This window comes from Hyla sarda, unplaced genomic scaffold (genome assembly GCF_029499605.1).
Source record: "Hyla sarda isolate aHylSar1 unplaced genomic scaffold, aHylSar1.hap1 scaffold_1068, whole genome shotgun sequence".
NCBI lineage: Eukaryota > Metazoa > Chordata > Amphibia > Anura > Hylidae > Hyla > Hyla sarda.
The window spans coordinates 48,136-72,222 of NW_026607687.1; the positions used below are offsets into that span (position 1 = coordinate 48,136).

The 24,087-nt window shown below is 55.1% G+C and overlaps 2 protein-coding genes across 4 annotated transcripts in view; both read right to left on the bottom strand.

The window, feature by feature from the left end:
* LOC130299926 (pseudokinase FAM20A-like) overlaps positions 1-8,891 on the bottom strand; it is a 52,728-nt gene extending 43,837 nt beyond the window's left edge. The window contains exon 1 of one of the 2 annotated variants that reach the window (XM_056551504.1): positions 8,578-8,891. In XM_056551504.1, the coding sequence (XP_056407479.1) occupies positions 8,578-8,891 (314 nt within the window). Of the gene's footprint in view, positions 1-4,218; positions 4,332-8,577 lie in introns of those variants that run through there. The other variant, XM_056551505.1, reaches the window with a different exon arrangement.
* A 14,218-nt stretch (positions 8,892-23,109) lies between these two features.
* The window catches only part of LOC130299925 (ABC-type organic anion transporter ABCA8-like), a 42,944-nt gene continuing 41,966 nt past the window's right edge, over positions 23,110-24,087 (bottom strand). The window contains exon 28 of one of the 2 annotated variants that reach the window (XM_056551503.1): positions 23,110-23,855. In XM_056551503.1, the coding sequence (XP_056407478.1) occupies positions 23,769-23,855 (87 nt within the window). In that variant the 3' untranslated portion in view covers positions 23,110-23,768. The remainder of the gene's footprint in view (positions 23,856-24,087) is intronic. The other variant, XM_056551502.1, reaches the window with a different exon arrangement.

Below are 24,087 nucleotides of genomic sequence, written 5' to 3' on the forward strand. Positions count from 1 at the left end.
CCATATAGAGGACAAGAGGTAGTACTGTGCAGTGTCCATATAGAGGACAAGAGGTTGTACTATGCAGTGTCCATATAGAGGACAAGAGGTTGTACTGTGTAGTGTCCATGTTGAGGACATGAGGTTGTACTGTGTATATAGAGGACATGAGATTGTATTGTGCACTGTGCATATAGAGGACATGAGGTTGTACTGTGCAGTGTCCATATAGAGGACAAGAGGTAGTACTGTGCAGTGTCCATATAGAGGACAAGAGGTAGTACTGTGCAGTGTCCATATAGAGGACAAGAGGTAGTACTATGCAGTGTCCATATAGAGGACATGAGATTGTATTGTGCACTGTGCATATAGAGGACAAGAGGTTGTACTGTGCAGTGTCCATATAGAGGACATGAGGTTGTACTGTGTATATAGAGGACAAGAGGTTGTACTGTGTATATAGAGGACATGAGATTGTATTGTGCAGTGTCCATATAGAGGACATGAGGTTGTACTGTGCAGTGTCCATATAGAGGACAAGAGGTTGTACTGTGTATATAGAGGACATGAGATTGTATTGTGCACTGTGCATATAGAGGACATGAGGTTGTACTGTGCAGTGTCCATATAGAGGACAAGAGGTTGTACTGTGTATATAGAGGACATGAGATTGTATTGTGCACTGTGCATATAGAGGACATGAGGTTGTACTGTGCAGTGTCCATATAGAGGACAAGAGGTAGTACTATGCAGTGTCCATATAGAGGACATGAGATTGTATTGTGCAGTGTGCATATAGAGGACAAGAGGTTGTACTGTGCAGTGTCCATATAGAGGACATGAGGTTGTACTGTGCACTGTCCATATAGAGGACAAGAGGTAGTACTGTGCAGTGTCCATATAGAGGACAAGAGGTTGTACTGTGTATATAGAGGACATGAGATTGTATTGTGCACTGTGCATATAGAGGACATGAGGTTGTACTGTGCATTGTCCATATAGAGGACGAGGTAGTACTGTGCAGTGTCCATATAGAGGACATGAGGTTGTACTGTGTAGTGTCCATGTTGAGGACATGAGGTTGTACTGTGCAGTGTCCATGTTGAGGACATGAGGTTGTACTGTGCAGTGTCCATGTTGAGGACATGAGGTTGTATGGTGCAGTGTCCATATATTAAGTTAAAAAGAAGTTGTACTGTGCATTCCAAGCACATTCTCCATCCACAGCCATGTCTTACCCTGGAAATCTGTGTTCACTGCAGCCGGGATGTGTGAACCCTTGATGCACTGGGCACTACACTACAAATGGTTAAAAGCTCTCATCCCTCACGAATCCCTCTCACCCAGATCCAGACCGGCAGCTGAAGGGTCAGGAGATCCAGAGAACAATGAGGAATTCCCTAAACTATGTGTTACTGGCAGCGGCAGGAGACTGGTGTACAGCCAGAAAATAGATTCCCCCCTAATCTACCCCACAACAGAGTTGGGTGCGTTTCCAGACAGGAGCCCCCGCTACAAGAGAGGGGTGCATTTCCAGACAGGAGCCCCCGCTACAAGAGAGGGGTGCATTTCCAGACAGGAGCCCCCGCTACAAGAGAGGGGTGCATTTCCAGACAGGAGCCCCCGCTACAAGAGAGGGGTGCATTTCCAGACAGGAGCCCCCGCTACAAGAGAGGGGTGCATTTCCAGACAGGAGCCCCCGCTACAAGAGAGGGGTGCATTTCCAGACAGGAGCCCCCGCTACAAGAGAGGGGTGCATTTCCAGACAGGAGCCCCCGCTACAAGAGAGGGGTGCATTTCCAGACAGGAGCCCCCGCTACAAGAGAGGGGTGCATTTCCAGACAGGAGCCCCCGCTACAAGAGAGGGGTGCATTTCCAGACAGGAGCCCCCGCTACAAGAGAGGGGTGCATTTCCAGACAGGAGCCCCCGCTACAAGAGAGAGGGGTGCATTTCCAGACAGGAGCCCCCGCTACAAGAGAGAGGGGTGCATGTCCAGACAGGAGCCCCTGCTACAAGAGAGGGGTGCATTTCCAGACAGGAGCCCCCGCTACAAGAGAGGGGTGCATTTCCAGACAGGAGCCCCCGCTACAAGAGAGGGGTGCATTTCCAGACAGGAGCCCCCGCTACAAGAGAGGGGTGCATTTCCAGACAGGAGCCCCTGCTACAAGAGAGGGGTGCATTTCCAGACAGGAGCTCCCACTACGAGAGGGGTGCATTTCCAGACAGGAGCCCCCACTACAAGAGAGGGGTGCATTTCTAGACAGGAGCCCCCACTACGAGAGAGGGGTGCATTTCCAGACAGGAGCCCCCACTACAAGAGAGGGGTGCATTTCTAGACAGGAGCCCCCACTACGAGAGAGGGGTGCATTTCCAGACAGGAGCCCCCACTACAAGAGAGGGGTGCATTTCCAGACAGGAGCCCCGCTACAAGAGAGAGGGGTGCATTTCCAGACAGGAGCCCCTGCTACAAGAGAGGGGTGCATTTCCAGACAGGAGCTCCCGCTACAAGAGGGAGGGGTGCATGTCCAGACAGGAGCCCCCCCCGCGCTACGAGAGAGGGATGTATGTCCAGTCAGGAGCCCCCGCTACAAGATAGGGGTGCATTTACAGACAGGAGCCCCTGCTACAGAAGAGAGGTGCATGTCCAGACAGGTGCCCCTGCTACGAGAGAGGGGTGCATGTCCAGACAGGAGCCTCCGCTACAAGATAGAGGGGTGCATGTCCAGACAGGAGCCCCCGCTACGAGAGGTGCATTTCCAGACAGGAGCCCCTGCTACAAGAGAGGGGTGCACGTCCAGACAGGAGCCCCCCCCCCCCCCCCCGCTACGAGAGAGGGATGTATGTCCAGACAGGAGCCCCCACTACAGGAGAGAGGTGCATGTCCAGAACAGGAGCCCCCACTTCAAGAGAGAGGGGTGCATGTCCAGACAGGAGCCCCTGCTACAAGATAGGGGGGTGCATGTCCAGACAGGAGCCCCCGCTACGAGAGGTGCATTTCCAGACAGGAGCCCCTGCTACAAGAGAGGGGTGCATGTCCAGACAGGAGCCCCCCCCCCCCCCCCCCCCCCGCTACGAGAGAGGGATGTATGTCCAGACAGGAGCCCCCACTACAGGAGAGAGGTGCATGTCTAGACAGGAGCCCCCGCTTCAAGAGAGAGGGGTGCATGTCCAGACAGGAGCCCCTGCTACGACAGAGAGGGGTGCATGTCCAGACAGGAGCCCCCGCTACAGGAGAGAGGGGTGCATGTCCAGACAGGAGCCCCCCCCCCCCCCCCCCCGCTACGAGAGAGGGATGTATGTCCAGACAGGAGCCCCTGCTACGACAGAGAGGGGTGCATGTCCAGACAGGAGCCCCCCCCCCCCCCCCGCTACGAGAGAGGGATGTATGTCCAGACAGGAGCCCCTGCTACGACAGAGAGGGGTGCATGTCCAGACAGGAGCCCCTGCTACGACAGAGAGGGGTGCATGTCCAGACAGGAGCCCCCGCTACAGGAGAGAGGGGTGCATGTCCAGACAGGAGCCCCCCCCCCCCCCCGCTACGAGAGAGGGATGTATGTCCAGACAGGAGCCCCCACTACAGGAGAGAGGGGTGCATGTCCAGACAGGAGCCCCCACTACAGGAGAGAGGTGCATGTCTAGACAGGAGCCCCCGCTTCAAGAGAGAGGGGTGCATGTCCAGACAGGAGCCCCTGCTACGACAGAGAGGGGTGCATGTCCAGACAGGAGCCCCCGCTACAGGAGAGAGGGGTGCATGTCCAGACAGGAGCCCCCCCCCCCCCCCGCTACGAGAGAGGGATGTATGTCCAGACAGGAGCCCCTGCTACGACAGAGAGGGGTGCATGTCCAGACAGGAGCCCACCCCCCCCCCCCCCCCCCCCCCGCTACGAGAGAGGGATGTATGTCCAGACAGGAGCCCCTGCTACGACAGAGAGGGGTGCATGTCCAGACAGGAGCCCCTGCTACGACAGAGAGGGGTGCATGTCCAGACAGGAGCCCCTGCTACGACAGAGAGGGGTGCATGTCCAGACAGGAGCCCCTGCTACGACAGAGAGGGGTGCATGTCCAGACAGGAGCCCCCGCTACAGGAGAGAGGGGTGCATGTCCAGTCCAGAAAAGGGATTTGGGAAAACTTTGGCCCCTGTAAAATGGTCTTAAGAATGGTGACTAAATAGTAGATCGGTGGGTAAGTGCTCACTTGGCAGATCAGTGGGCAGTGCTGGGTTAGGGTTGGCACTCACCTGCCGCTCTCACCTGTCATCCAGGCTACATACCCTCCCCAGTAACTTTTGGCGTTTCCTTAGAGTTGATGAAATAGTAAACAGAAGATCCTTAGATAAACAGTGCAAGTTAGGGTTAACCCTGCAGGATCCGGGCCGCGTCCTCCAGAAGATTCACATGTTCCGGGAAGATTCGTCATCAAAAATCCCCTCAGATGAAATCCAAGATCTGACTACAATGAGTAATGAGGGGAGGAGGGGAAACCATGAGAGCTCACCCCAGCCTCCAATACACAGCTCACCCCGGCCTCCAATACACAGCTCACCCCGGCCTCCAATACACAGCTCACCCCGGCCTCCAATACACAGCTCACCCCGGCCTCCAATACACAGCTCACCCCAGCCTCCAATACACAGCTCACCCCAGCCTCCAATACACAGCTCACCCCGGCCTCCAATACACAGCTCACCCCGGCCTCCAATACACAGCTCACCCCGGCCTCCAATACACAGCTCACCCCGGCCTCCAATACACAGCTCACCCCAGCCTCCAATACACAGCTCACCCCGGCCTCCAATACACAGCTCACCCGGCCTCCAATACACAGCTCACCCCGGCCTCCAATACACAGCTCACCCCGGCCTCCAATACACAGCTCACCCCGGCCTCCAATACACAGCTCACCCCAGCCTCCAATACACAGCTCACCCCGGCCTCCAATACACAGCTCACCCCGGCCTCCAATACACAGCTCACCCCGGCCTCCAATACACAGCTCACCCCGGCCTCCAATACACAGCTCACCCCGGCCTCCAATACACAGCTCACCCCAGCCTCCAATACACAGCTCACCCCGGCCTCCAATACACAGCTCACCCGGCCTCCAATACACAGCTCACCCCGGCCTCCAATACACAGCTCACCCGGCCTCCAATACACAGCTCACCCCGGCCTCCAATACACAGCTCACCCCGGCCTCCAATACACAGCTCACCCCGGCCTCCAATACACAGCTCACCCCAGCCTCCAATACACAGCTCACCCCGGCCTCCAATACACAGCTCACCCCGGCCTCCAATACACAGCTCACCCCGGCCTCCAATACACAGCTCACCCCGGCCTCCAATACCCTGCTCACCCCGGCCTCCAATACCCTGCTCACCCCGGCCTCCAATACACAGCTCACCCCGGCCTCCAATACACAGCTCACCCCGGCCTCCAATACACAGCTCACCCCGGCCTCCAATACCCAGCTCACCCCGGCCTCCAATACCCAGCTCACCCCGGCCTCCAATACCCAGCTCACCCCGGCCTCCAATACACAGCTCACCCCGGCCTCCAATACACAGCTCACCCCGGCCTCCAATACCCTGCTCACCCCGGCCTCCAATACCCTGCTCACCCCGGCCTCCAATACACAGCTCACCCCGGCCTCCAATACACAGCTCACCCCGGCCTCCAATACACAGCTCACCCCGGCCTCCAATACACAGCTCACCCCGGCCTCCAATACACAGCTCACCCCGGCCTCCAATACACAGCTCACCCCGGCCTCCAATACACAGCTCACCCCGGCCTCCAATACACAGCTCACCCCGGCCTCCAATACACAGCTCACCCCGGCCTCCAATACACAGCTCACCCCGGCCTCCAATACACAGCTCACCCCGGCCTCCAATACACAGCTCACCCCGGCCTCCAATACACAGCTCACCCCGGCCTCCAATACACAGCTCACCCCAGCCTCCAATACACAGCTCACCCCGGCCTCCAATACACAGCTCACCCGGCCTCCAATACACAGCTCACCCCGGCCTCCAATACACAGCTCACCCGGCCTCCAATACACAGCTCACCCCGGCCTCCAATACACAGCTCACCCCGGCCTCCAATACACAGCTCACCCCGGCCTCCAATACACAGCTCACCCCAGCCTCCAATACACAGCTCACCCCGGCCTCCAATACACAGCTCACCCCGGCCTCCAATACACAGCTCACCCCGGCCTCCAATACACAGCTCACCCCGGCCTCCAATACCCTGCTCACCCCGGCCTCCAATACCCTGCTCACCCCGGCCTCCAATACACAGCTCACCCCGGCCTCCAATACACAGCTCACCCCGGCCTCCAATACCCAGCTCACCCCGGCCTCCAATACACAGCTCACCCCGGCCTCCAATACACAGCTCACCCCGGCCTCCAATACACAGCTCACCCCGGCCTCCAATACCCAGCTCACCCCGGCCTCCAATACACAGCTCACCCCGGCCTCCAATACACAGCTCACCCCGGCCTCCAATACACAGCTCACCCCGGCCTCCAATACACAGCTCACCCCGGCCTCCAATACACAGCTCACCCCGGCCTCCAATACACAGCTCACCCCGGCCTCCAATACACAGCTCACCCCGGCCTCCAATACCCAGCTCACCCCGGCCTCCAATACCCAGCTCACCCCGGCCTCCAATACACAGCTCACCCCGGCCTCCAATACACAGCTCACCCCGGCCTCCAATACACAGCTCACCCCGGCCTCCAATACACAGCTCACCCCGGCCTCCAATACACAGCTCACCCCGGCCTCCAATACACAGCTCACCCCGGCCTCCAATACACAGCTCACCCCGGCCTCCAATACACAGCTCACCCCGGCCTCCAATACACGGCTCACCCCGGCCTCCAATACACGGCTCACCCCGGCCTCCAATACACGGCTCACCCCGGCCTCCAATACACGGCTCACCCCGGCCTCCAATACACGGCTCACCCCGGCCTCCAATACACGGCTCACCCCGGCCTCCAATACACGGCTCACCCCGGCCTCCAATACACGGCTCACCCCGGCCTCCAATACACGGCTCACCCCGGCCTCCAATACCCGGCTCACCCCGGCCTCCAATACCCGGCTCACCCCGGCCTCCAATACACAGCTCACCCCGGCCTCCAATACACAGCTCACCCCGGCCTCCAATACACAGCTCACCCCGGCCTCCAATACACAGCTCACCCCGGCCTCCAATACACAGCTCACCCCGGCCTCCAATACCCTGCTCACCCCGGCCTCCAATACACAGCTCACCCCGGCCTCCAATACACAGCTCACCCCGGCCTCCAATACACAGCTCACCCCGGCCTCCAATACACAGCTCACCCCGGCCTCCAATACACAGCTCACCCCGGCCTCCAATACACAGCTCACCCCGGCCTCCAATACACAGCTCACCCCGGCCTCCAATACACAGCTCACCCCGGCCTCCAATACACAGCTCACCCCGGCCTCCAATACACAGCTCACCCCGGCCTCCAATACACAGCTCACCCCGGCCTCCAATACACAGCTCACCCCGGCCTCCAATACACAGCTCACCCCGGCCTCCAATACACAGCTCACCCCGGCCTCCAATACCCAGCTCACCCCGGCCTCCAATACCCAGCTCACCCCGGCCTCCAATACCCAGCTCACCCCGGCCTCCAATACACAGCTCACCCCGGCCTCCAATACACAGCTCACCCCGGCCTCCAATACCCTGCTCACCCCGGCCTCCAATACCCTGCTCACCCCGGCCTCCAATACCCTGCTCACCCCGGCCTCCAATACACAGCTCACCCCGGCCTCCAATACACAGCTCACCCCGGCCTCCAATACACAGCTCACCCCGGCCTCCAATACACAGCTCACCCCGGCCTCCAATACACAGCTCACCCCGGCCTCCAATACACAGCTCACCCCGGCCTCCAATACACAGCTCACCCCGGCCTCCAATACACAGCTCACCCCGGCCTCCAATACACAGCTCACCCCGGCCTCCAATACACAGCTCACCCCGGCCTCCAATACACAGCTCACCCCGGCCTCCAATACACAGCTCACCCCGGCCTCCAATACACAGCTCACCCCGGCCTCCAATACACAGCTCACCCCGGCCTCCAATACACAGCTCACCCCGGCCTCCAATACACAGCTCACCCCGGCCTCCAATACACAGCTCACCCCGGCCTCCAATACACAGCTCACCCCGGCCTCCAATACACAGCTCACCCCGGCCTCCAATACACAGCTCACCCCGGCCTCCAATACACAGCTCACCCCGGCCTCCAATACCCAGCTCACCCCGGCCTCTAATACACTGCTCACTCAAAGGAGCTGTGTATTAGAGGCTGGGATGAGCTGTGTATTGGAGGCCGGGGTGAGCTGTGTATTGGAGGCCGGGGTGAGCTGTGTATTGGAGGCCGGGGTGAGCTGTGTATTGGAGGCCGGGGTGAGCTCTCCTGGTTCCCCTCCTCCCCTCATTACTCATTGTAGTCAGATCTTGGATTTCATCTGAGGGGATTTTTGATCCCTTCCTGCCTCTTTTATACACAGGGGCCCCCATCTTACCGGTTGAAGCTGGTCACCCTCTTCCTGTGGCTGCGGATGGTCTCGTGGGCGTTGAGCAGCAGGTCCTGGGCCGGTGATTTGGTGGCTGGTGCCTGGTACAGATGGTGAGAGAATAGGTGCTGCAGTTTAGAGCCGCTGTAGTGGGTGGCGGTGGTGCCGGGGCGGGTGGTCTTCTCCACACGGGGAGCAGGGTCCTCACAGTCACAGCTGAGCCGAATCTGGATCTCTGGCCACAGGTGGAAGTAAATATCCGCCCCGAGGAGAGCGGACAGTGCTAGGACCACCAGCAGACGACCCCTGCGGAGGAGAAACATGCCAGCAAGGGGTACTGAAAGTGAATCGATACCTCCTGCACCGTTCTAGATGGGTGACCCTGCTGGGTTCAGAGTCCTGGACAGGTGACAGTGCTAGACGCAGAGTCCTAGATGGGTGACAGTGCTGGGTGCAGAGTCCTAGATGGGTGACAGGGTGCAGTGACCTGGGCAGCTGAGGGTGCTGGGCGCAGTGACCCGGGCAGCTGAGGGTGCTGGGCACAGTGTCTTGGGCAGGAGAGGGTGCTGGGCGCAGTGTCCCGGGCAGGTGAGGGTGCTGGGCGCAGTGACCCGGGCAGCTGAGGGTGCTGGGCACAGTGTCTTGGGCAGGAGAGGGTGCTGGGCACAGTGTCTTGGGCAGGAGAGGGTGCTGGGCGCAGTGTCCCGGGCAGGAGAGGGTGCTGGGCGCAGTGTCCCGGGCAGGTGAGGGTGCTGGGCGCAGTGTCCCGGGCAGGAGAGGGTGCTGGGCGCAGTGTCCCGGGCAGGAGAGGGTGCTGGGCGCAGTGTCCCGGGCAGGAGAGGGTGCTGGGCGCAGTGTCCCGGGCAGGTGAGGGTGCTGGGCGCAGTGACCCGGGCAGCTGAGGGTGCTGGGCACAGTGTCTTGGGCAGGAGAGGGTGCTGGGCACAGTGTCTTGGGCAGGAGAGGGTGCTGGGCGCAGTGTCCCGGGCAGGAGAGGGTGCTGGGCGCAGTGTCCCGGGCAGGTGAGGGTGCTGGGCGCAGTGTCTCGGGCAGGAGAGGGTGCTGGGCGCAGTGTCCTGTCAGCTCTGGGTTATGGCATAGGATCTAGAGGGAGGTGGTTGGCATGTATGGCAGATGATGATGTCACCGTGGGGTAAGGACAGCGACCAGGTGGTGACTCCCAGACTGAACTTAAACCCTATATTGCTATATACCACAGAACTATAAGAGGTATACATAGGGGCACAAAGATGGGGGTATATAGCGGTGTACAGGGCTATGTGGTTTATTTAGAAGGGATCAGGACTTGAGGGGGTATATAGAGGGAGCACAGGGCTGGGGGGTATATAGAGGGGTAAATATGGTGCTATTTGCTCCAGCAGTCGCTGCTCTTCTCCTTCTCTCCCGTCCTCCTCCCTGGGACTCCGGCTCCAGAACTGAGCAATGATACAAACCCGACTGCTGCCTCACACCTCCCCATGACTCCTCCCCGCTTCACACAGGGCTGGGGGGTATATATAGAGGGAGCACAGTACTGGGGGGTATATATAGAGGAGCACAGGACTGGGGGGTATATATAGAGGGAGCACAGGGCTGGGGGGGTATATATAGAGGGAGCACAGGACTGGGAGGTATATATAGAGGGAGCACAGGACTGGGAGGTATATATAGAGGGAGCACAGGACTGGGAGGTATATATAGAGGAGCACAGGGCTGGGGGGTATATATAGAGGGAGCACAGTACTGGGGGGGTATATATAGAGGGAGCACAGGACTGGGGGGGTATATATAGAGGAGCACAGGACTGGGGGGTATATATAGAGGAGCACAGGGCTGGGGGGGTATATATAGAGGGAGCACAGGACTGGGAGGTATATATAGAGGGAGCACAGGTCTGGGAGGTATATATAGAGGAGCACAGGGCTGGGGGGGGTATGTATAGAGGAGCACAGGGCTGGGGGGTATATATAGAGGGAGCACAGTACTGGGGGGGTATATATAGAGGAGCCTGGGGGGGTATATATAGAGGAGCACAGTACTGGGGGGGTATATATAGAGGAGCACAGGGCTGGGGGGTATATATAGAGGAGCACAGGGCTGGGGGGGGGGTATATATAGAGGGAGCACAGGACTGGGAGGTATATATAGAGGAGCACAGGCCTGGGGGGTATATATAGAGGGAGCACAGGACTGGGGGGGTATATATAGAGGGAGCACAGGACTGGGGGTATATATAGAGGGAGCACAGGACTGGGGGGTATATATAGAGGGAGCACAGGACTGGGGGGTATATATAGAGGGAGCACAGGACTGGGGGGTATATATAGAGGGAGCACAGGCCTGGGGGGTATATATAGAGGGAGCACAGGACTGGGGGGTATATATAGAGGGAGCACAGGACTGGGGGGTATATATAGAGGGAGCACAGGACTGGGGGGTATATATAGAGGGAGCACAGGACTGGGGGGTATATATAGAGGGAGCACAGGACTGGGGGGTATATATAGAGGGGAGCACAGGACTGGGGGGTATATATAGAGGGAGCACAGGACTGGGGGGTATATATAGAGGGAGCACAGGACTGGGGGGTATATTATAGAGGGAGCACAGGACTGGGGGGGGTTGATGAGGGAGCACAGGGCTGGAGGGGTATATATAGAGGGGAGCACAGGACTGGGGGGTATATATAGAGGGAGCACAGGACTGGGGGGTATATATAGAAAGAGCACAGGGCTGGGGGGTATCTTCTTCTCTCCCAACCTCCTCCCCATGACTCCTCCCCCCAACTCACACTTCCCCATGACTCCTCCTCCCCTCACACTTCCCCATGACTCCTCCCCCACCTCACACTTCCCCTTGACTCCTCCCCCCACCTCACACTTCCCCATGACTCCTCCTCCCCCTCATACTTCCCCATGACTCCTCCCCCCCACCTCACACTTCCCCATGAATCCTCCCCCACCTCACCACTTCCCCATTACTCCTCCCCCCCACTTCCCCATGACTCCTCCCCCCCCCTTACCCATGACTCCTCCCCCCCACCTCACACTTCCCCATGACTCCTCCTCCCCTCACACTTCCCCATGACTCCTCCCCTCACACTTCCCATGACTCCTCCCCCCCACCTCACACTTCCCCATGACTCCTCCTCCCCTCACACTTCCTCATGACTCCTCCCCTCACATTTCCCCATGACTCCCCTCACACCTCCCATGACTCCTCCCCCCACCTCATACTTCCCCATGATCCTCCTCCCCCCACCTCATACTCTCCCCATGACTCCTCCCCCACCTCACACTTCCATGACTCCTCCCCTCCACCTCACAGTTCCCCATGACTCCTCCCCACCTTACACTTTTCCATGACTCCTTCCCCCACCTCACAGTTCCCCATGACTCCTCCTCCTACCCCTCACACTTCCCCATGACTCCTCCCCCACCTGACACTTCCCACATGACTCCTCCCCACCTCAGACCTCCCTTGACTCCTCCCCCTAACTTCTTCCCACTTCACACCTCCACACGCCTCCTCCCATTACTCCTCCCACACCGTCCCATGACTCCTCCCACACCTCCCCATGACTCCTCCCTCCCCATGCCACCTCCCATGACTCCTCCTCCCACCTCACTCATGACTCCTCCCCACCTCACCATGACTCCTCCCCTCAGCTCCCCATGACTCCTCCCCCACCTCACACCTCCCCATGACTCCTCCCCACCTCACACCTCCCCATGACTACTTTTTGTGCCCCTGCCTTTGTCCCATATAACAGTACTGCCCTTCCTCCTCCTCCCTGTAGGGGGCAGGGTTCTAACCTCAGATAATTATATGGTGGAGACGTACACTCACCATCATCTCTTCTCCAGTTGTAAAAACTATAATTATACAGACAGCGCAGTTATTTAGGGATTAACTGCTGGGAAGAGACAGCACAAACCCTCCAGGTGATGGAGAGACCCTCCAGGTGAGAGTGAGATCCTCCAGATGATGGAGAGATCCTCCAGGTGATGGGGAGACCCTCCAGGTGATGGAGAGACCCTCCAGGTGATGGTGAGACCCTCCAGGTGATGGAGAGACCCTCCAGGTGAGAGTGAGATCCTCCAGATGATGGAGAGATCCTCCAGGTGATGGGGAGACCCTCCAGGTGATGGAGAGACCCTCCAGGGGAGAGTGAGACCCTCCAGGTGATGGTGAGACCCTCCAGGTGATGGAGAGACCCTCCAGGTGAGAGTGAGACCCTCCAGATGATGGAGAGATCCTCCAGGTGATGGGGGAGACCCTCCAGGTGATGGAGAGACCCTCCAGGGGAGAGAGTGAGACCCTCCAGGTGATGGAGAGACCCTCCAGGTGAGAGTGAGACCCTCCAGATGATGGAGAGATCCTCCAGGTGATGGGGAGACCCTCCAGGTGAGAGTGAGACCCTCCAGGTGATGGAGAGACCCCCCAGGGAAGAGTGAGACCCTCCAGGGGAGAGTGAGACCCTCCAGGTGATGGAGAGACCCTCCAGGCGATGGGTGAGACCCTCCAGGCAACGGAGAGACGCTCCAGGCGATGGAGAGACCCTCAAGGTGAGAGTGAGACTCTCCAGGTGATGGAGAGACCCTCAAGGTGAGAGTGAGACTCTCCAGGTGATGGAGAGACCCTCCAGGGGAGAGTGAGACCCTCCAGGGGAGAGTGAGACCCTCCAGGTGATGGAGAGACCCTCCAGGGGAGAGTGGGACCCTCCAGGGGAGAGTGAGACCCTCCAGGTGATGGAGAGACCCTCCAGGGGAGAGTGAGACCCTCCAGATGAGAGTGAGACCCTCCAGGTGAGAGTGTGACACACAGTTGTGATAGTAAGGCACTAAAAGGGTGTATTTCCCTACCTAATCTGGGAGAAACTGAGAGAAGACCTGTTATATGGAGGGCGGCAGAGAGGAGACGTGTGTTATATGGAAGGCGTCAGAGAGGAGACGTTATATGTATATACGCACTGTACACCCTATACTGCGTATACGCACTGTACACCCTATACTGCGTATACGCACTGTACACCCTATACTGTGTATATATGCACTGTACACCCTACTACTGTGTGTGTGAATATATATATATATAACTTGAAAAAAGCCAAGTGTGAGGCTGGTGAAAAGTTGTCTATTGGAATACACTATGGAATAAACCTTGCACCGTGATTTTCAAGCTGTGGTGTGCTGCATCTATTTGTTTTTTATAGATAGATAGATATCTAAAATCAACTTGAGAAAAACTGACCTGGTCACACATTCACAACATGCGCCTTGATCCAAGGCTTCTCAGCAACTAACAGGTCGTTATTGTACTTTATGATCACGAGGTGCAAGCCCACTAGCCACATCATGGCCACCTGTAAGTACCGGGTCCCTTGAATCCCTAGCATAAAATGGCGCAACACTCGGTGGTGACCACCACCGCCCCATGACCAGTGCCCACAGGGGAAACGACCCAACTGGCATAGCAGCCCCAATGCCACTCAAACAGTTCCATTTGCTGAGAAGCATTAGATCAAGGTGCATGTTGTGGAAGTGCGACCATATTGAGATATATATATATATATATATATATATATACAGAGTACACCCTATACTGTGTTCATATGCCTTTTAATGCCTTACAGCAGCCAACATGGGGTGTAAATCTTCCTGTAGACTGATGGTGTCTTCATTATCGCTGCTTACTGTTTTCTCTTCTCACATGTTTAATTACAGGCTCCGGAATCTTCTCCAACCAAGTGTCTGAAGATGAGATATTCTACACCGCCAAGTACATGTTATTTCACCATAGCCTTAGAATAATACCGTATGTCATAGGCTAAATTCTTATCAACAGAGTCCTCAAAAAGAGAGAACCTCCAGAGAACTGGTGCAGCACCAGAGAAGACCAGGAGAGGAAAGAAGAGAATAAGAGATCCTCCAGAGAACTGGTGGCAGCACCAGAGGAGACCAGGAGAGGAAAGAAGAGAATAAGAGATCCTCCAGAGAACTGGTGCAGCACCAGAGGAGACCAGGAGAGGAAAGAAGAGAATAAGAGATCCTCCAGAGAACTGGTGCAGCACCAGAGGAGACCAGGAGAGGAAAGAAGAGAATAAGAGAACCTCCAGAGAACTGGTGCAGCACCAGAGGAGACCAAGAGAGGAACGAAGAGCATAAGAGAACCTCCAGAGAACTGGTGCAGCACCAGAGGAGGCCAGGAGAGGAAAGAAGAGAATAAGAGAACCTCCAGAGAACTGGTGCAGCACCAGAGGAGACCAAGAGAGAGGAACGAAGAGCATAAGAGAACCTCAGAGAACTGGTGCAGCACCAGAGGAGGCCAGGAGAGGAAGAAGAGAATAAGAGAACCTCCAGAGAACTGGTGCAGCACCAGAGGAGGCCAGGAGAGGAAAGAAGAGAATAAGAGAACCTCCAGAGAACTGGTGCAGCACCAGAGGAGACCAAGAGAGGAACGAAGAGCATAAGAGAACCTCCAGAGAACTGGTGAAGCACCAGAGGAGACCAAGAGAGGAAAGAAGAGAATAAGAGATCCCTCCAGAGAACTGGTGCAGCACCATGAGGACACCAAGGAGAGGAAAGAAGAGAATAAGAGATCCTCCAGAGAACTGGTGAAGCACCAGAGGAGACCAGGAAAGAAGAGAATAAGAGAACTGGTGCAGCACCAGAGGAGACCAGGAGAGGAAAGAAGAGAATAAGAAAACCTCCAGAGAACTGGTGGCAGCACCAGAGGAGACCAGGAAAGAAGAGAATAAGAGAACCTCCAGAGAACTGGTGCAGCACCAGAGAGAGACCAGGAGAGGAAAGAAGAGAATAAGAGAACCTCCAGAGAACTGGTGCAGCACCAGAGGAGGCCAGGAGAGGAAAGAAGAGAATAAGAGAACCTCCAGAGAACTGGTGCAGCACCAGAGGAGACCAAGAGAGGAACGAAGAGCATAAGAAAACCTCCAGAGAACTGGTGAAGCACCAGAGGAGACCAAGAGAGGAAAAGAAGAGAATAAGAGATCCTCCAGAGAACTGGTGCAGCACCAGAGGACACCAAGAGAGGAAAGAAGAGAATAAGCGGATCCTCCAGAGAACTGGTGAAGCACCAGAGGAGACCAGGAGAGGAAAAGGAATAAGAGAACCTCCAGAGAACTGGTGCAGCACCAGAGGAGACCAGGAGAGGAAAGAAGAGAATAAGAAAACCTCCAGAGAACTGGTGCAGCACCAGAGGAGACCAGGAGAGGGAAAGAAGAGAATAAGAGATCCTCCAGAGAACTGGTGCAGCACCAGAGGAGACCAGGAGAGGAAAGAAGAGCATAAGAAAACCTCCAGAGAACTGGTGAAGCACCAGAGGAGACGAGGAGAGGAAAGAAGAGAGAATAAGAGATCCTCCAGAGAACTGGTGCAGCACCAGAGGAGGCCAGGAGAGGAAAGAAGAGATATAAGAGAACCTCCAGAGAACTGGTGCGGGCACCAGAGGAGACGAAGGAAGAAGAGAATAAGAGAACCTCCAGAGAACTGGTGCAGCACCAGAGGAGACGAGGAAAGAAGAGAATAAGAGAACCTCCAGAGAACTGGTGCAGCACCAGAGGAGACCAAGAGAGGAAAAGGAATAAGAGATCCTCCAGAGGAACTGGTGCAGCACCAGAGGAGACGAGGAAAGAAGAGAATAAGAAAACCTCCAGAGAACTGGTGCAGCACCAGAGGAGACCAAGAGAGGAAAGAAGAGAATAAGAGATCCTCCAGAGAACTGGTGCAGCACCAGAGGAGACCAAGAGAGGAAAGAAGAGAATAAGAAAACCTCCAGAGAACTGGTGCAGCACCAGAGGAGACCAGGAGAGGAAAGAAGAGAATAAGAAAACCTCCAGAGAACTGGCGAAGCACCAGAGGAGACCAGGAGAGGAAAGAAGAGAATAAGAGAACCTCCAGAGAACTGGTTGCAGCACCAGAGGAGACCAAGAGAGGAAAGAAGAGAATAAGAGAACCTCCAGAGAACTGGTGCAGCACCAGAGGAGACCAGGAGAGGAAAGAAGAGAATAAGAGAACCTCCAGAGAACTGGTGCAGCACCAGAGGAGACCAGGATGAGGAAAGAAGAGAATGAGAGAACCTCCAGAGAACTGGTGAAGCACCAGAGGAGACCAGGAGAGAAAAGAAGAGAATAAGAGAACCTCCAGAGAACTGGTGCAGCACAGAGGAGACAAGAGAGGAAAGAAGAGAATAAAGAGAACCTCCAGAGAACTGGTGAAAGCACCAGAGGAGACCAAGAGAGAAAGAAGAGAATGAGGAGAACCTCCAGAGAACTGGTGAAGCACCAGAGGAGACGAGGAAAGAAGAGAATAAGAGAACCTCCAGAGAACTGGTGAAGCACCAGAGGAGACCAGGAGAGGAAAGAAGAGAATGAGAGAACCTCCAGAGAACTGGTGAAGCACCAGAGGAGACCAGGAGAGGAAAGAAGAGAATAAGAGAACCTCCAGAGAACTGGTGCAGCACCAGAGGAGACCAAGAGAGGAAAGAAGAGAATAAGAGAACCTCCAGAGAACTGGTGCAGCACCAGAGGAGACCAGGAGAGGAAAGAAGAGAATAAGAGAACCTCCAGAGAACTGGTGCAGCACCAGAGGAGACCAGGAGAGGAAAGAAGAGAATGAGAGAACCTCCAGAGAACTGGTGAAGCACCAGAGGAGACCAGGAGAGAAAAGAAGAGAATAAGAGAACCTCCAGAGAACTGGTGAAGCACCAGAGGAGACCAGGAGAGGAAAGAAGAGAATGAGAGAACCTCCAGAGAACTGGTGAAGCACCAGAGGAGACCAGGAGAGGAAAGAAGAGAATAAGAGAACCTCCAGAGAACTGGTGCAGCACCAGAGGAGACCAGGAGAGGAAAGAAGAGAATAAGAGATCCTCCAGAGAACTGGTGCAGCACCAGAGGAGACCAGGAGAGGAAAGAAGAGAATAAGAGAACCTCCAGAGAACTGGTGCAGCACCAGAGGAGACCAGGAGAGGAAAGAAGAGAATAAGAGATCCTCCAGAGAACTGGTGAAGCACCAGAGGAGACGAGGAAAGAAGAGAATAAGAGAACCTCCAGAGAACTGGTGAAGCACCAGAGGAGACCAGGAGAGGAAAGAAGAGAATAAGAGAACCTCCAGAGAACTGGTGCAGCACCAGAGGAGACCAGGAGAGGAAAGAAGAGAATAAGAGGACCTCCAGAGAACTGGTGCAGCACCAGAGGAGACCAAGAGAGGAAAGAAGAGAATAAGAGAACCTCCAGAGAACTGGTGCAGCACCAGAGGAGACGAGGAAAGAAGAGAATAAGAGAACCTCCAGAGAATTGGTGAAGCACCAGAGGAGACAAGGAAAGAAGAGAATAAGAGAACCTCCAGAGAACTGGTGCAGCACCAGAGGAGACAAGGAAAGAAGAGAATGAGAGAACCTCCAGAGAACTGGTGAAGCACCAGAGGAGACCAAGAGAGGAAAGAAGAGAATGAGAGAACCTCCAGAGAACTGGTGAAGCACCAGAGGAGACAAGGAAAGAAGAGAATGAGAGAACCTCCAGAGAACTGGTGAAGCACCAGAGGAGACCAGGAGAGGAAAGAAGAGAATAAGAGAACCTCCAGAGAACTGGTGAAGCACCAGAGGAGACCAGGAGAGGAAAGAAGAGAATAAGAGAACCTCCAGAGAACTGGTGCAGCACCAGAGGAGACCAAGAGAGGAAAGAAGAGAATGAGAGAACCTCCAGAGAACTGGTGAAGCACCAGAGGAGACCAGGAGAGGAAAGAAGAGAATAAGAGATCCTCCAGAGAACTGGTGAAGCACCAGAGGAGACCAGGAGAGGAAAGAAGAGAATAAGAGAACCCCCCCCCCCCTCCCTCTCAGGTCCTCCCTCTCAGGTACAGCTGTTTTCTATACTATTGGTGTTTCAGGGTTTGCGGCCCCCTCTCCCTCCTCAGGCACAGCTGTTTTCTATACTATGCGTGTCTATTGCCCTCTGACCTCTATACCTCTATGGTAGGGTCCGTCGTACAGGTATTAAACGTATGCAGCATTGAGCACAAATATATCAGATTTTTTATCTTTATTATTTTTATTAGATTTTTCAAAATAATCTGTAACAACGAACATGGGGGTAAAGTCATTGTACAAAGATATATATCGAATCTGTATAGACAACAATCATATGGACCCATAATAACGGATGGAGACCCCCTATTAACAGATGGAGTACCCTAATAATGGATGGAGACCCTTAATAACCACCTAATAACGGATGGAGACCCCTAATAACCACTTAATAACGGATGGAGACCCCTCATAGTCCCCTAATAATGGATGGAGACCCCTAAGAACGGATGGAGGCCTCTAATAACAGATGTAGACCCCCTCAAAGTCCCCTAATAACAGATGGAGACCCCCTAATAATGGATGGAGACCCCTAATAACAGATGGAGACCCCTCATAGTCCCCTAACAATGGATGGAGACCCCTAATAACAACAGATGGAAGCCTCTAATAACAGATGGAGACCCCTCATAGTCCCCTAATAACGGATGGAGACCCCTAATCAGGGCCAGATCATCATTGGCGCTCATGGAGCGCCTGCTCCGGGCCCGCAGGGAGCCCCTGTCTTTTCAGGACAAAAGGGTGTCACGGCAGTTACCCCTTTGCGGCGGCCCCCTCGTTAACTTTAAAAACGCAGGGGCCGCCGGGAAGTAGCGTACGCAGGGACGTCACTGACGTCCCGTGCCTGCGCCCATAGAAGAGCGGAGCATCGAGGAGGACGCGCGCGCATGGTAAGTGACCAGCGGCACGTCATCTTCAGTGTTCCGACCTCCGCTCCATCGGTCCCGGGAACCCACTGCTATGACTCATAGGCCATAGCAGTAGATCGTGGCCCCGGACCGGTGGTTGGAATACTGAAGTGGGACAGTAAACAGGCATACAGCCTCCAGCCATACACTGTATATGGCTGACAAGCTGTATGTCTGTGGGGGAACTGTACTGAACCTAATGTGGGGGAATTATACTGCACTCTAATGTGGGGGAACTATACTACACCTAATGTGGGTGAATTAATACTGCACCAAATGTGGAGGAACCTATACTGCGCCTAATGTGGGGAACTATACTGCGCCTAATGTGGGGCAACTATACTGCACCTAATGTGGGGGCAACTATACTGCACCTAATGTGGGGGAATTATACTGCACCTGGAGGAACTATACTGCACCTAATGTGGAGGAACTATACTGCACCTAATGTGGGGAACTATACTGTGCTTAATGTGGGGGAAATATACTGCACCTAATGTGGGGCAACTATACTGCACCTAATGTGGGGAACTATACTGCGCCTAATGTGGGGAACTATACTGCACCTAATGTGGGGAGAACTATACTGCACCTAATGTGGGGAACTATACTGTGCCTAATGTGGGGCAACTATACTGCACCTAATGTGGGGAACTATACTGCACCTAATGTGGGGGAATTATACTGCACCTAATGTGGGGGAACTGTACTGCACCTACTGTGGGGGGAACTATACTGCACCTAATGTGGGGGAATTATACTGCACCTAATGTGGGGGAACTGTACTGCACCTACTGTGGGGAGCTATACTGCACCTAATGTGGGGGAATTATACTGCACCTAATGTGGGGGGGAACTGTACTGCACCTAATGTGGGGGAACTGTACTGCACCTAATGTGGGGGGGAACAATACTGCACCTAATGTGGGGGGGGGGAACTGTACTGGGCCTAATGTGGGGGAACTGTCCAGCACCTAATGTGGGGGGGAACTGTACTGGGCCTAATGTGGGGGGGAACTGTACTGGGCCTAATGTGGGGGAACTGTCCAGCACCTAATGTGGAGGAACTGTACTGGACCTAATGTGGGGGGAACTGTACTGGACCTAATGTGGGGGAACTGTACTGCACCTAATGTGGGGGAACTGTACTGCACCTAATGTGGGGGAACAGTACTGCACCTAATGTGGGGGAACTGTACTGCACCTAATGTGGAGGAACTGTACTGCACCTAATGTGGGGGAACTGTATTGCACCTAATGTGGAGGAACTGTACTGCACCTAATGTGGAGGAACTGTACTTCCAACCTAATGTGGGGGAACTGTATTGCCAACCTAATGTGGGGGAACTGTACTGCCAACCTAATGTGCGGGGACTTTTACTGCCATCCTAATGTGGGGGAACTGTACTGCCAACCTAATGTATGGGAACTACAACCTAATGCGGGGGACGTATACTGCCAACCTAATGTGCGGGGACGTATACTGCCAACCTAATGTGCGGGGACGTATACTGCCAACCTAATGTGCGGGGACGTATACTGCCAACCTAATATAGGGGAACTACAACCTAATGCGGGGGAACTATACAGCCAACCTAATGTGGGGGAACTGTCGAGGGGGGGGGGGCATCATAATGAAGTGCTCCGTCTTCCAGGCAGCCTTAATCTGGCCCTGCCCCTAATAACGGATGGAGACCCCTAATAACGGATGGAGACCCCTAATAATGGATGGAGACCCCACATGGTCCCCTAATAATGGATGGAGACCCCACATGGTCCCCTAATAACGGATGGAGATCCCTAATCTTTGTTCTAGGAATTCTACACACGTACTGCCCAATCTCATGCCCATAAAATCTTATCCTGGGTACAGGAGGACAGGTATCTTCTGGGTACAGGGGGACAGGACAGGTATCTTCTGGGTACAGGGGGACAGGACAGGCATCTTCTGGGTACAGGGGGACAGGACAGGCATCTTCTGGGTACAGGGGGACAGGACAGGCATCTTCTGGGTACAGGAGGACAGGACAGGCATCTTCTGGGTACAGGGGGACAGGACAGGCTTCTTCTGGGTACAGGAGGACAGGACAGGTATCTTCTGGGTACAGGAGGACAGGCATCTTCTGGGTACAGGAGGACAGGACAGGCATCTTCTGGGTACAGGGGGACAGGACAGGCATCTTCTGGGTACAGGGGGACAGGACAGGCATCTTCTGGGTACAGGAGGACAGGACAGGTATCTTCTGGGTACAGGAGGACAGGCATCTTCTGGGTACAGGAGGACAGGACAGGCATCTTCTGGGTACAGGGGGACAGGACAGGCATCTTCTGGGTACAGGAGGACAGGACAGGTATCTTCTGGGTACAGGAGGACAGGACAGGCTTCTTCTGGGTACAGGGGGACAGGACAGGCATCTTCTGGGTACAGGAGGACAGGACAGGCATCTTCTGGGTACAGGGGGATAGGACAGGCATCTTCTGGGTACAGGGGGACAGGACAGGCATCTTCTGGGTACAGGAGGACAGGACAGGTATCTTCTGGGTACAGGAGGACAGGACAGGCATCTTCTGGGTACAGGGGGACAGGACAGGCATCTTCTGGGTACAGGAGGACAGGACAGGCATCTTCTGGGTACAGGAGGACAGGACAGGCATCTTCTGGGTACAGGGGGACAGGACAGGCATCTTCTGGGTACAGGAGGACAGGACAGGCATCTTCTGGGTACAGGAGGACAGGACAGGTATCTTCTGGGTACAGGAGGACAGGACAGGCTTCTTCTGGGTACAGGGGGACAGGACAGGCATCTTCTGGGTACAGGGGGACAGGACAGGCATCTTCTGGGTACAGGGGGACAGGACAGGCTTCTTCTGGGTACAGGGGGACAGGACAGGCATCTTCTGGGTACAGGGGGACAGGACAGGCATCTTCTGGGTACAGGAGGACAGGACAGGCATCTTCTGGGTACAGGGGGACAGGACAGGCATCTTCTGGGTACAGGGGGACAGGACAGGCATCTTCTGGGTACAGGGGGACAGGACAGGCATCTTCTGGGTACAGGCGGACAGGACAGGCATCTTCTGGGTACAGGAGGACAGGACAGGCATCTTCTGGGTACAGGGGGACAGGACAGGTATCTTCTGGGTACAGGAAGACAGGACAGGTATCCTCTGGGTACAGGAGGACAGGACAGGCATCTTCTGGGTACAGGAGGACAGGACAGGTATCTTCTGGGTACAGGAGGACAGGACAGGCATCTTCTGGGTACAGGGGGACAGGACAGGCATCTTCTGGGTACAGGAGGACAGGACAGGCATCTTCTGGGTACAGGAGGACAGGACAGGTATCTTCTGGGTACAGGAGGACAGGACAGGCTTCTTCTGGGTACAGGGGGACAGGACAGGCATCTTCTGGGTACAGGGGGATAGGACAGGCATCTTCTGGGTACAGGGGGACAGGACAGGTATCTTCTGGGTACAGGGGGACAGGACAGGTATCTTCTGGGTACAGGGGGACAGGACAGGCATCTTCTGGGTACAGGGGGACAGGACAGGCATCTTCTGGGTACAGGGGGACAGGACAGGCATCTTCTGGGTACAGGAGGACAGGACAGGTATCTTCTGGGTACAGGAGGACAGGACAGGCTTCTTCTGGGTACAGGGGGACAGGACAGGCATCTTCTGGGTACAGGGGGACAGGACAGGCATCTTCTGGGTACAGGAGGACAGGACAGGCTTCTTCTGGGTACAGGAGGACAGGACAGGCTTCTTCTGGGTACAGGAGGACAGGACAGGCTTCTTCTGGGTACAGGCGGACAGGACAGTCATCTTCTGGGTACAGGGGGACAGGACAGGCATCTTCTGGGTACAGGGGGACAGGACAGGCATCTTCTGGGTACAGGGGGACAGGACAGGCATCTTCTGGGTACAGGGGGATAGGACAGGCATCTTCTGTGTACAAGGGGACAGGACAGGTATCTTCTGTGTACAAGGGGACAGGACAGGTATCTTCTGGGTACAGGGGGACAGGATCCTTATATAAGGGTGTAGGTAACAGATGGGTTTTTGAGGATGGGACATAAGGACAGGATATGAGGACAGCATAGGAGGTCGGGATATGGGGTTGGGATATTACAACAATATACAAGGACTGGATATGAAGTCAAAAGCTTCCTCCTTTTTTGATTTTCCTCCCCAACAAGTATTAGGGAGGAAAAACCGGGCAACGCCGGGTACTCAGCTAGCATATATATATATATACCCTGTGCTATAGGTGATTATGCCATATATAGGACAGTATAGATAAGAATGTTACAGGGAAACATGGCACCCGGATGATGGGTGTCATCTTCTCTATGAGGACAGTAAATGTGGATGAGTAAATGTTCATGGAGGAGACAACTGGCCAGACCCTCACATGTTCTCCGTGGGCATCTGCGTCCAGCGAAAGGTGGTGTCTATATCCTCCATCTCCTGCTCCTTCATCAGCTCCAGGAAAACCTGCAGGAGACACCAACACTCCCATCATCCCTGACCCCAGGAGATCACAATCTAATCTCCTATCACATACAATGTTTCACTCCCATAATCCCTGACAGACTGGGACTAGTTCTATGTAATCAGTGGCGTACCAAGGGGGGGGGGGCAGGCCGCCCCGGATGCCACTCACAAGGGGGGTGCCAGGGGCAGACTGACCTGCCGCCGCTGCTACTGAGGTCCGGCTACTGACACC